At 43.5% G+C, this 13,948-nt stretch overlaps 1 protein-coding gene across 1 annotated transcript in view; it reads right to left on the bottom strand.

Annotated features, from left to right (window-relative positions):
- Positions 1-13,948, bottom strand: part of ANKFY1 (ankyrin repeat and FYVE domain containing 1) — a 117,922-nt gene that overhangs the window by 15,352 nt on the left and 88,622 nt on the right. The window contains exons 11-18 of the mRNA XM_012810939.2: positions 11,405-11,502; positions 8,924-9,152; positions 6,778-6,876; positions 6,122-6,275; positions 4,778-4,946; positions 4,132-4,250; positions 3,336-3,492; positions 1,511-1,711 (exon numbers count right to left, since the gene is read on the bottom strand). Coding sequence (XP_012666393.2) covers positions 1,511-1,711; positions 3,336-3,492; positions 4,132-4,250; positions 4,778-4,946; positions 6,122-6,275; positions 6,778-6,876; positions 8,924-9,152; positions 11,405-11,502 — 1,226 coding nt within the window. The remainder of the gene's footprint in view (positions 1-1,510; positions 1,712-3,335; positions 3,493-4,131; positions 4,251-4,777; positions 4,947-6,121; positions 6,276-6,777; positions 6,877-8,923; positions 9,153-11,404; positions 11,503-13,948) is intronic.

Here is a 13,948-nt window from a genome sequence, read left to right as displayed (position 1 = left end):
CACCAGAGCTGGCGGGTTTGAATCCGGCTTGACCAAAGGCCTGGTGCCTGATGCCAGCCACATACACCAGAGCTGGCGGGTTTGAATCCGGCTTGGGCCTGCCAAACAATTCCAACTACAACCAAAAAATTGCCGGGCATTGTGGCCAGCGCCTGTAGTCCCAGCTACTTGTGAGGCTGACGCAAGAAAATCGCTTAAGCCCAGGAGCTGGAGGTTGCTGTGAGCTGTGATGCCACAGCACTCTACCGAGGGCAATAGCTTGAGGCTCTGTATCAAAAAAAAGAAAGAGAGAGAGGCACCAAAATATTAAGATACTCAGAGAGAGGTAACAGTGGACACGGGCCATAGGAGTCTCTTTGCTTTGGCTAGAACAAGCACTCAGCATCCTAACACCACAGCTGCAATGGCAGCCTAACCTCTGAGTGATCAAAGGTTTCAGAAATGCACAGAAAATTTCCTCTTTTACTAAGCTGCAGGATAATACACAATGGCGGGGCAGCCAACAGCATGTCACAGACCTTGCTCCATTGTCATTAAGGCAGACGGAGATGAACTGTGCAGTATACTGTAGTTGCCAGAGCTCCCATTAGTGTGAGTGCTTGGCTGTGAGTGAGGGAGACCCTAGTTCTGCAACTACCTCACCTCATGTCCACAGCATGTGCTAGTTAGCAAGCAAAGTATCTGCAAAGCTTAGATCAACACTCTAGTGTCATACAAGCTAGAGAAGAAATGTGAGATGACTTAACTCCATCCATGAACACTTTACACTGACTGAACACGTGAGGTTAACACCTGTACAATCTAGTAGCACTAACAAAAATGCAGAAACCTGACACACCAAGCAGTAATCTTCAATCATCCTAGGATTTCATTTCATTCAGGTCTCAAGCTCCTATTCTACCTTCAAAGTGGCTATTTATGAATCTTGGCAGTATCCTAAGTGCTGGCTAGAGGGTCATATTTCAATAAAACTGACTTGACAAATTTGTCCCTGCTCACACCCCAGATCAGTTGTTTGTTATTACTGCTTCCCAGCCAATCAACAATTCACCATCCAGATTTAACAGCTGGTAAACACCTGTAAAGAACAGGATGACCAAGCCTGCTAAGATGAATAACAACTCCTCTGAAATACTTGGCAAGTTACCCCAACGTCACAACATTAGCCCCTCAAGGTGATTTTAAATCTTTTAAAGATATCTGTTACTTAGGCAAATTAACCAAGCAAAAATAAAGAATGAGCCCAGGTGTCCATGCCACAGAATTTCTACTGCAGAGCCCAGTTACCTCCACTCCCACTTAAGCATGACACCACCTGGGCTGACACACAGGTCAGAGGAGCTAAAGCTAAACTCACACTGAATTTGACATCAGAATGGCCAGATTTTAAGAAAAAGGAGTATATTTCTAAAACAGAAGTCTCTATACAGAAGAAACCTGTTGAGTCTCCATGTAACAGTTTCTGCCATACTCAGGGCAACGTGGAGAACATTGGGTGGTGGTCACTCACCTGTTCAGCAGCCCCAGATTCTCGTTTCAGAATGGCCTCAGCTGCCTTATTGTTCTTGTAAGTCATGGCACAGGCGAATGGGGTCAGCCCTTGCCTGTCTCGTACATTCAAGTGGATGTCAGGGTGAGAAATCAACAACTGAATGATAACACCATGTTGGTTGCTGATGGCCACGTGGATAGGCGTTCTTCCTTCTGCATCCTATGGGTACAAGGCATAGATTTCAACATTCAATTGAAAAATAGTAAAACTCAAGAAAAATAACTTTTTTTTTTAGAGACAGTCTCACTTTGTCGCCCTCAGTAGAGTGCTGTAGCATCACAGCTCACAGCAACCTCTAGCTCTTGGGCTTAGGCAATTCTCTGGCCTCAGCCTCCCAAGTAGCTGGGACCATAGTTGCCTGCCACACCGCCTGGCTTTTTTTTTTTTTTTTTTTTTTTTTTGAGACGGAGCCTCAAGCTGTCCCCCTGGGTAGAGTGCCATGGCATCACAGCTCACAGCAACCTCCAACTCCTGGGCTCAAGCGAGTCTCCTGCCTCAGCCTCCCAAGTAGCTGGGACTACAGGCGCCCGCCACAACGCCTGGCCATTTTTTGGTTGCAGCCATCATTGTTGTTTGGCAGGCCCGGGCTGGGGATTCGAACCCGCCACCTTAGGTGTATGTGGCTGGCGCCTTAGCCGCTTGAGCCACAGGCGCCGAGCCTCCGCCTGGCTATTTTTTGTTGCAGTTTGCCTGGGGCTAGGTTTGAACCTGCCACCCTGGGTACATGGGGCTGGTGCCATACTCACTGAGCCACGGGCGCTGCCCGAAGCGGGATAACTTTTAAATCAAATTTTGGTTATTTGAATCCATACTACAACCTTGTGTTTGACTTAACTTTTAAATGGGCCAAACACAGAAGCAGCTGAAAGCCACTCTGTTAGACCATTCTCCAGTGTCTCAGTGGTAACAGTGGGCCCAGAACAAACACATCTGTAGCCAATCTCAGCTCTAAGTTTTATTATTCCTCATCTCCTTACAGGGCACTGTACATAAATCTTCATGGGCTAGAATGCTGAAAAGTATAAAGGAACATAACTCAGGGGTGCTCAGTTGAGCTACTAGAACATTTTCCTAACCAAAGCACTCAGTTGGGACTAAACCAAACTCTCAATAGATAACAAAGGAGGAATAGGAAGCATAGAAAAATAAATTAAACTGGCTCAGCGCCCATAGCTCAGTGGTTAGGACGCTGGCCACATGCACGGGGGCTGGTGGGTTCAAACCAGGCCCTAGCCTACTAAACAACAACAACAAAATTGCCAGGTGTTGTGGCAGGCGCCTGTAGTCCCAGCTATTTGGGAGGCTGAGGTAAGAGAATCACTTAAGCCCAAGAGTTTGAGTTGCTGTGAGCTGTGATGCCACAGCACTCTACCTAGGGTGACACAGACTCTGTCTCAAAAACAAAAACAAAAAAAAAAGAAAAGAAAGAAAACAAATCTTCCTCATTCTGCAGTAAGAACAAAGGCATGGAGAAGAAAAAGTCTTAACATGAAATCATTCAAAGTATAAGGCAGGCTATATGACTCAAAAAATCACTTTATCTGGGTGGTGCCTGTGGTTCAAAGGAGTAAGGCACTGGCCCCATACGCCGGAGGTGGTGGGTTCAAACCCAGCCCCTACCAAAAACTAAAAAAAAAAAAATCACTTTATCTGTCCTACCACAGCCCTGTTCACGGTAAAGAAGAAAAGTGGGACCAGGGAATCTGTAAGGTCCTTTGCCATAAGAGGATATCTTCCTAATTCTGGGCTACCATCTATTTCCCTAAAAAGAGAGACTACATACCTGTGCATTTACATTGGCACCAAACTCCAGAAGACACTGCACTGTCTCTTCCAGCCCCCAAGAGGCTGCCAAGTGCAAGGGGGTCTGCCCATCTCTAGCCTCTTCCTCTCCTTCTCCATTAGCACCTGGTTGTCTGGGACTGTTCACATCACAGCCACTGAAAGGAACGGGGAAATAGAACAAAGGCCATGCTTCTGCCTAACCTACAGACATGCTGACAGATGTACGGCAGCAGCTTCATGCAATGCCACGAAAAAGCTGCCGCCATAGTCTACTCTCCTCAGTCCTTAGCCTCAAACAGTGGAGTCTGAGTCCCATTCCTATAGACTCTTCTGCAACTGGTCTTGGGGGCACCCTGGGGATCAGAATTGTTCCGGGGGTGCGTGCACACATGTAAAATTTGAGAACTACTGCTCTAACTGTTTCCTGAATAGCCCAGGCTCCCACATATCCCATACTCTGAGAGGTCTGTGGTGTCTGTAACATCTGGTCCTCCCCCACCACAGCCTCCTGACCTCACAGTGTGCACTAATCTGACACGGCTTACAGCTCCCAAAGCAGACATGGGCTCAGCTTTTAGATTCCTTGATACATGCATATAAGCTCCTCCCGTCACAAGTAAGCCTGGCCCTCAGCTGACTTAAAATGACAGAACAGTGACCCTCTGACAGTTTTAATTATGAAAGTCAAGCCAATTACAGACATATCAAGAGTGTAAGTGGATTAAAATTTAAAAAGGGCCAGTTTCCCATAAGCTGAATAAGAAAATTTCAAGAGATACTGGGGCTTCTCAGACCTGCGAATAAGAAAGCAGGCGGTAGACTCATTGTTTTCATCAATGGCTCTGTGCAGGAGTGTCTGAAGGCACCCACTGGGTCCGGGACCCCAGCACGTGGCATCACAACCATGTCTGACCTGCAGAGAAACACAGGTCACTCACAAACACTGTCGGACAAAGACAAACACTAGAAACATCAACAGGCAAGCTCAATAACAACTGGGTAAAACCTCAAGGTGCAGCATGCCTTAATGTCACACTGCAAGCCCTACGGAGAGTTATATGAGAACAGGTTTATCTCCACTTTGGGGGCTTGTTTTGCAAATAAGGGAAATAAACCTGAGATTTGGGAATTTATCACTATGGTGATGGTGAGGGCAGCCTATATCAAATTAACCCACCCCAGGAGAAGTCTCCTTGGGAAATGCCTCCACTCTCTTGCTTCTTGGTAGTTTTCTTGGTAAAGACAACCTAAAAACAAAAGTGCTGACCAAGATCATGTTGAACTGTAAGTTTTTAAATAAAATTTTCAACCACTCTTCCTTGATCCAACTTGTTACTCATCAGATCTCTTGCTCCTGTGATTGTTATGCAGGCATCAAATCCATCTCTGACACAAAATACCCCCATAGATAAACAGAGGCTAAAGTCGGGCTTGTCTCACCAGAGTGGATGCAATATCCTCCAAACTGTTTGCCAATGCAAGCCACAGTGGGGGGTTTCCCTTTTCATCTGGCACGGACATGTCAGCTCCCCGGGTGCATATGGCATCAACCACAAGTGGAAGCTGATTTCTGATGGCCAGCTGAAGGGCCGTCTCCCCATCCTGAGTCCTGTGAGGACATAAACCCAAACCAACATTTGTAACTGGAGCTAAAGGATAAATAAAGAGTGCCTCCTGGACATTCCAGAGCCTAATCTATTGTAATCCTTTACTCACATTCATTAGTGCTTTCTCAGAGAAATTATATCTGTTAATAATGCCCGTCCCGCTTCCTTTTTAGAAAATATAGCTATGTCATCTTCTGTACTTAGAAAATAACTGCCCAACATCCCAATGTGTTGAAATTTTATACGAATGCAGTTGCTTTTAAAAAGCATCTTAGTACAATACTTTACCAACCACCCACAAGACAAAATATTTCTTTCCCCTACTCAGTCATTTTGGGTCACTTGGAGATAAAGATAAGTTCTTTTGAAAATACAATCATAGGCTCGGCGCCTGTGGCTCAAGCGGCTAAGGCGCCAGCCACATATACCTAAGGTGGTGGGTTTGAATCCCCAGCCCCGGCCCGCCAAACAACAATGATGGCTGCAACCAAAAAATAGCTGGGCGTTGTGGCGGGTGCCTGTAGTCCCAGCTACTTGGGAGGCTGAGGCATGAGACTCGCTTGAGCCCAGGAGTTGGAGGTTGCTGTGAGCTGTGATGCCATGGCACTCTACCCAGGGGGACAGCTTGAGGCTCCGTCTCAAAAAAAAAAAAAAAAAAAAGAAAATATAATCATAATAAAAATTTGACTGTTTGTTTTTCTGTTTTCTTTTTGACTCTTTGTTTTTCCCTCTTAAGCTTTGTTCATTTGCTCATTTTTTGGGATATTCTTCATTGAAACTAAAACCCTAGTTAAGACTGATTTTGGATTTCCTTTATAATGAGATTTGCATAATATTGTGCACTGGTCCTGAAAGGTTCAAACAAGAACAAAGTACAGTTCCTTTCTCCATCACATGAGTCTACTGAGTATATCTATTATGACACTACATTAGTACTTTCTTAGACCTATTGTTTCCCTTGCTTTCTTTAATTAAAAAAAAATATTTTTCAGGGCAGCATCTGTGGCTTGAGGGAGTAGGGTACCGGCCCCATATGCTGGAGGTGGCGGGTTCAAACCCAGCCGTGGCCAAAAACTGCAAAAAAAAAAAAATAAATTTTTTCCTAACAGCAAGGCTATGCTTTTGAACCACTTCTTTGTGACATGGTGTTACAGTGGAGACTGCTGTTTCATCCTACCTGACATTTATATCTGCCTGATGCTCCAGAAGAAAGAGTGCACTCTTGCTATCCTGCCGCTGTATGGCCATGTGCAGCAAGGTCTGCCCGTCTGACATGGTGTCATTGATGGAAGCCCCAGAGCCCAGCAGCTGGGCTGCAATTGTGTGCATGCCTGCAAAATAAACAAGCCCTGATTTTGATGCATGCTAGCTTTTCCCACGTCCTCAATATCTTACTACAATAAATATACCCACTTCTCAAACATACCCTCAACCTCCCAAAGCAATCAGTTTTCTATTCTATGTTACAGGCTTAACACAAACAGAAAGCTTACTTTAAAACCAAATGATTATCCTCACTCCTCCCACTTCCCACTTTCTCATCTGCCTTTTTTTTTTTTTTTAATTGCCCTCGGTAGAGTACCGTGGCGTCACAGCTCACAGTAACCTCCAACTCCTGGGCTTAGGTGATTCTCTTGCCTCAGCCTCCTGAGTAGCTGGGATTACAGGTGCCTGCCACAATGCCCAGCTATTTTTTGTTGCAGTTTAGCCAGGGCCGGGTTCAAACTCACCACCCTCGGCATATGGGGCTGGCATCCTATCCATTGAGTCACAGGCACCGCCCCCACCTGCCTTTCTGACATCTGTTTGTCTGCACACATCAACCAGCCTTACCAGTCCACAATGCCAGCCCCAACACAGTCTGGTCTCGGGAATCTTTGAGGCTGAAGTCCGGAATAATTTGCAAGTTGTTGGTGGCATGAAGAGCATTGGCTGAATTTTTTTTTTTTAAAGGAAAAGAATAATTGATTTTACCATCCCATGGATTGCATGTAAAACACTCAAGAAAATAAAAACTCAGCTTCAAACTTACTGGCTATACAGAGAACACATAAATCTCCTTATGAGGAGTGGAAGCCCAGAAATATACTTTGGAGCAAAGCTTATGGGGAAAATGAATCTTTTTAAAGCTTAAAACAATGACTTTTCACATAAGGAAAAAACACTCCAATATGGAAATACACATTAACTACTAATTATTACTAAAAAGAGGCGTTCAAGTATTATAGGTGGAGAAAAAGAAATGAAAATTGAATAAATTTTCAGAAATGTGGCTAACTGGACATCACATTTTATAATGTATTAACTACTAAATTCCAGATAATTACATTTTAAAGTATAAAATAAATGTTAAAATAAATAAAAATAAAAAATGAAAAAGAGGGTTCAAACAATGCCCTGACCTTGTTTTCCTAATACACAATTCCTACAGTCTTACAATTTATGTGAGGACCAAGAAAAAGGCACAATTTACCTAAAAAGTCCACTTGCCTCCAGCAGCACAATGCTAAAAAATGTGGCCTTGCTAGGTACAATGGCTCACACCTATAATCCTAGCACTTTGGAAGGCTAACGCAGGAGGATCACTTGAGGCTAGGAGTTCAAGACCAGCCTGGGCATAATAGGAAGACCTTATCTCTACAAAAAATTAAAAAATAGGCAGGCACAGTGGCTCACACTGGTAATCCCAGCACTCTGGGAGGCCAAGGTGGGTGGATTGCAGGAGATCAGGAGTTTGAGACTAGCCTGAGTAAGAGCTAGATCCTATCTCTACTAAAAATAGAAAAACTTAAAGAAAAAAAAATAGAAAAACTAGGCTCAGTGCCTTTAGCTCAGCAGCTAGGGAGCCAGCCACATACACTAGGGCTGGTAGGTTCGAACTCGGCCCAAGGCCTGCCAAACAAAGACAACTACAACAACAACAACAAAAAATAGCTGGGCATTGTGTGGTGGATGCCTACAGTACTAGCTACTTCGGAGGCTAAGGCAAGAGAATCACTTAAGCCCAAGAGTTTGAGGTTGCTGTGAGCTGTGATGCCACGGCACTCTACTGAGGGTGACATAGTGAGACTCTTGTCTCAAAAAAAAAAAGAAAAGAAAAACTACCCAGGTGTAGTGCAGGTGTGTGTAGTCCCAGCTACTTAGGAGACTGAGGCAAGAGGATCACTTAAGCCCAAGAGTTTGAGGTTCCTATGAGCTATGATGCCATAGCACTCTACCCAGGGAAACAGAGTGCAACTCTGTCTCAAAAACAAACAAACAAAAATTAAAAATTTTGCCAGATGAGGTAGTATGCGTCTGTAGTTCCAGTTATTTGGGAGGCTTAGGTGGGAGGGTCACTTGAGCCCAGAAGTTTGAGGTCACAATGAACTATGATCAGACTACTGCGCTTCAGCCTGGGTGACAGAATAAGACTCTATCTCTAAAAAATAAAATAAAATAAATTTAAACATTTTTGTAAATGCTAGTCTTAAGAATTGAGGCAAAGGTAAAACAAATCTCATTACAGGAAAGAGTAAACCTAAGAAGGACTTCCTCAGAGAAATAGGGCTTCTTTAGTGCAGGGGCTTCTGTATTCCATGTCAAGGGTCACCTGCCAGGGAGGCTCAGAGATAGATGAAGAACCAACCAACTCAGAAGACCTGCCACAGCAGAGTTTTCAAAGACAATGCTCATGCAAAGGCAAAGCATTTGTTTGACCTACATTACAATGTCCTGGAAAATATCCCAAACAAGGGAAGCAAAATAAAAACGTTTTAACATCTTAACCTAACAGGTGAAATAGGAGGGCCCCATCCTCAAAACATACATAAGGAAACACAGAGTTGAGAGCCAGACTATATGCTTATTTAGTTTGAACTGAAAGGATTTTTTGGGGTAAGAAACTGTCTATACAAAGAATAGAGAAATATCAACTTCATAATTTACCCAAACAATTGCCCACAAGTCAAACTAATGGACAGTATTCCTAACTACCTACCTTTCTGCTCCAGAATGACAGACACCACATCTGGATGATTATAGGCAATTGCCATGTGTAGTGGAGTCTGCAGACAGACACTGTCTGCTGAGCTGGGTAGGGATGCAGACTCCTTTGGCAAAGGAAGGGCTTCTTCTGTCTGCAGATTTGGGTTGGCACCTTGCTGTAGGAGCTCTGCAGTAAGGTTAGCCAGGCCATGCCGACAAGCTGTGTGCAATGGGGTTTCTCCCTGCATAGAAACAAATGGCCCAAATCTAAGAATCTATAAGCTCTTCACGAAGGAAGAATGACAGCATTAAGTGTTAAAACTTAGGTCCCTAGTTCTAGTCAAAGCCCTTGGCTCACACTGTCACCAGCCAATTCTGTGACTCTTGTCCTATTCCTCCTAAGCCATCACCCTTAGTTTCTTCAATGTCTTCCCTAAGCACCTTCCACAAACCCTGGCTTCCCAACTTCTTCATCTCCTATGACCTCCTTAACCACTCTTTTCTTTATTTTTATAATTATTATTTTTCTAGTTATAAAAACAATGATGACAACAGCATACGATGACAACAGCATACAAGTGTCACTAAAACACTGTAGAAAATGGGAGAGCCTAATAGTCACAGCCTCTGAGATAAGCAGTGTTAACAGTGCGACCATCACTTCTCTTTAAGGCTCCACTTGTATACCTTGTATCTCTGACCTACCAAGACCTTCCTCCTCCACTTTTAAAAACTAAAAACATCTTAAATAGGTATATAGATACTTGATTCAATATTCAAAAGGTATAAAAATATACAGTGAAAAGAAGTCTCCTCTCATGCCTGGCCCTCAGCACCCACTCAATTATCCTCCCCTAAAGGAACCATTATTACTAGTTTCACATTTCTCTCCAGAGACAGAACTCACAGGAACACACACATACACACACACGCATGTATTCCTCTGTTAGATGTACATCTATATATGTATACCTACACACACTGGATCTGTTTCACCCCCAAAAGTGGAAACAAATGGCATATACCACTCTGTACCTTGCTCTTATCAAAGTTACACATCATCATCATTTAAAGAGTCAAGAATTCTGCAAGGCTTACTGAGAAAACAGCAAGATTTCACCTCTGCCTTTTCCTTAAAATTTTTTCCTCTTCCAGAGGGAACCACTTTTAACTCTTTCAACTGGGTTTATGTAAATCTCACTTCTCAATTTTGCAGCTTGTGGCATTGTGTGGGGGACTTTCCAAGGCAGTAGGTAAGAACTGAGTGCTTTTATTTTCTTTTTTTTTTTTTTTTTTTTGAGACAGAGCCTCAAGCTGTCCCCCTGGGTAGAGTACCGTGGCATCACAGCTCACAGCAACCTCCAACTCTTGGGCTCAAGCGAGTCTCCTGCCTCCACCTCCCAAGTAGCTGGGACCACAGGCGCCCGCCACAACACCGGGCTATTTTTTGGTTGCAGCCATCATTGTTGTTTGGCAGGTCCGGGCTGGGGATTTGAACCCGCCACCTTAGGTGTACGTGGCTGGCGCCTTAGCTGGTTGAGCTATAGGCGCCGAGCCGAGTGCTTTTATTTTCCTCAACCTGCACACCCACCTTCCCACCCCCATCCCCCACTCTCCCTTTGGAGGCATTCTAATTGTGGCCAGAGCCCTCCTGAGTCCACCAGGGCTGTGTTCTGTTTCAGCCCTTCTTCCCCCTACATGTTCTCACTGGGTGTGCTTATCTATTTCATGGCTTCTATCACTGTCGACAAGTGGGAGACTCTCAAACCCACATCTCCAGCCTTGTTTTTGCATCCAATTTTCCCACTGCCTGTTAGACATCCTTGCCTGAACGTTTAGAAAGAAATTCAACAACTGCAATGGAATTTACTCCTCCAGTTCATCCTCCTTGTTAGTTCTCTCTTTCTTTTCACGTATACACAATAGTTTAATACCATCCTTGCCCTTGCTTCTGGATGCTATAAGCATACATCATGTCCTGTTGACTTTATAGGGACTTTTGCAAGTCACTCTGAAACCTGTCCCTTAAGATACAAATCTAGTGTGAGAGCTCAGGACAGGTCATTGCTTGCTTAGATGATTCCCACTTGGCTCCAGCCAGACTCAATGGCATAATTATGAACTTGCAACATAGACTCCTAAGTAAACACTGACACAGGACAAGTTTCCACAAATGCCAAGTATTATCAAGAATCAAGATGCTACTCTGGTAGACTGGGTACATGTGCATGTATGCTTATCTCTATTAGACTACAGCACATAGTTCAGTGCTTAATCCTACATACACAACAAATGCTTAGGTTGCTGAATGAATCAGTCAACCAGAATTTAAGGATACATACAGGAAATTATTTCACTCTACTTTTAAAACCACATATATTATTTTGACAAATGTTGAACGAAAGAATCTATTTTCATTTTTTCCTGTACATCTACCACTACCATTTTTTCCACAGACCAAAACCATTTCCCTTGGCTGCCCTGTCACACTTACCCACTTGTTTTTATGGTTAACATGGGCCCCATTGGTTGCCAGGAAAAGAGCTGCTGCCTCATTTCCTGCTCCAGCTGCCCGCTGTAGTAAACAATTTCCTAGAAGAAAATGAGCATAATTACTGTACTGTTTGCATAAAAATGAAGTTGAGGTCCACAATATACAACGCCCTGCCCTTCCCCACCATATATCACTGGCAAGCTTACACTGTAGGTATCACATACTCTCTGGATGAGGAGACAGAGACCAGAGAATATCCTGGGCGGAAATATCCATTCTTCCCAGGTTTCCTACCAGCCACCGCCCAGGACCAGACATGAGTTATGTCGCCTTCTGGGGCTAGGTCAGAATGGAGTTTCTCAACTCCATTGGTGGTGCTATTGACATTTTTTTTTTTAAGAGATAGAGTCTCGCTTTGTCACCCTCAGTAGAGTACTGTGATGTCACAGCTCACGGCAACCTCCAGCTCTTGGGCTTAGGCAATTCTCTTGCCTCAGCCCCCCAAGTAGCTGGACTACAGGCACCCACCACAATGCCCAGCTATTTTTTTTGTTGCAGTTTGGCCAGGGCTGGGTTTGAACCCGCCACTCTCGGTATACGGGACCAGTGCTCTACTCACTGAGCCACAGGTGCCGCCCACTACTGACATTTTAGACAGGATAAGTGTTTGTTGTGGGGATCTGTCCTATTCACTATTCAATGTTTAGTAGTATCCTGGCTTCTATCCACCAGATGCCAGAAGGACCCCTGACCTTGTGACAATCAAAAGTATCTATAAATGTTCCCAAATGTCCCAGAGAATGGAGAGAATCAACCGTGGCTGAGAACCAATGAACTAGACAATCATTTCCAAGACATTGTAAGCTGAAGTTCTATTAGAAAATGCCCTTTAGGCTCGGCGCCTATAGCTCAACCGGCTAAGGCGCCAGCCACGTACACCTAAGGTGGCGGGTTCGAATCCCCAGCCCGGACCCGCCAAACAACAATGACGGCTGCAACCAAAAAATAGCCGGGCGCTGTGGTGGGCGCCTGTGGTCCCAGCTACTTGGGAGGCGGAGGCAGGAGGCTCGCTTGAGCCTAGGAGTTGGAGGTTGCTGTGAGCTGTAATGCCACGGCACTCTACCCAGGGGGACAGCTTGAGGCTCTGTCTCAAAAAAAAAAAAGAAAATGCCCTTTAAATACTTCAGTTTTATTCCTAGGGCCCTAAATGTGTTTGTTCTTGGCTTAGAAATATTTTGCTTAGCACTGTCACTCTTTTCTAAATAAAATCTTGGAATGAAAAAAAAATTTTTCTTCTTCTTTTTCTCTCAAAATGGTTTTGGCCCCAGAATAGTACTTTTCAATCTTTTGAAACCCATTTCCAAAAATGAACATAAAATCTCATGTTCCACAGCTATGCTTTTTGAAAATACAAATAAATGGCTCAGCGCCTGTGGCTCAAGTGGCTAAGGCGCCAGCCACATACACCTAAGGCAGCGAGTTTGAATCGAGCCCGGGCCTGCCAAACAACAATGATGGCTGCAACCAAAAAAAAGAGCCATACATTTTGGTGGGCACCGGTAGTCCCAGCTACTTGGGAGGCTTAAACAGGAGACTTGCTTGAGCCGGGGAGTTGGAGGTTGCTATGAGCTGTGATGCCACGGTACTCTACCCAGGGGGACAGCTTGAGGCTCTGTCTCAAAAAAAAAAGAAAATACAAATAAATATAAGGGCTGAAAACAAGGCAAAGAAATGGAACAGAGCACCACTTCACTTTCATACGATTTTTTTCCTCTTCCCTCAGAAAAAGTGATGTCATCCATACATGATGGTTGTTCTAATCTAGAGACTCCCAGTAACACTTCTTCACACCAGCATACACAGGACTTAAATTATCTATCTCCCAATAGAATAGAAATAAGCTGTGACTGCTAAAATATCACTAAACTGTTACAAACCAATGAACTAAGATTATTACATGTAAAATGAAAAAGGACAAGTCAACAGGAAAAAATAACAATCCTGAGCTTGTATATATTTAACAGTTAAAACTGAAAGTATTTAATGTGATTTAACAGAACTAGCAAGAAAAAAGGACAATTCTATAATTGAAGATTTTTAATAGACCTCTCAGAAACTAACAGATTAAGTAGTTCAAAAGTTAGTAAGGATATGTCAGTTTTAAACAACATAATAAACAAGACTGACTAAATGTACATATAGAATGAATGCTGCATCCTACAATTAAAGAATACACATTCTTTTCAAATACATGTCAGACTTTTATAAAAAGTAGTTCTGTAAGAGTCTAAATTTCAAGCCTTAAAAGAACCAATCTCTTACATGCCATGCTGAGATTAACATAGAAATCAATAAAATTACAGGCAATAACCAACATATAAATTAAAGCAATTTAGTAATGGTCTCATTTCCAAGGGTCTTTAGTCTAAAACACACATAGTTCTTTCTATACTCTGTAGTATTATTGCCTTTAGCTTATAATCACCTAGCCTGGGGATTTCATCTGACCTTTAAAGTTAATTATTAACTTTTTTTTTTTTTTTT

The sequence above is a fragment of the Otolemur garnettii genome, unplaced genomic scaffold (assembly GCF_000181295.1).
Source record: "Otolemur garnettii isolate 467f Iridium unplaced genomic scaffold, OtoGar3 scaffold00145, whole genome shotgun sequence".
Classification (NCBI taxonomy): Eukaryota; Metazoa; Chordata; class Mammalia; order Primates; family Galagidae; genus Otolemur; species Otolemur garnettii.
The sequence above is the reverse complement of the archived record's forward strand: the minus strand, read 5'-3'. Positions and strand labels throughout refer to the sequence as shown.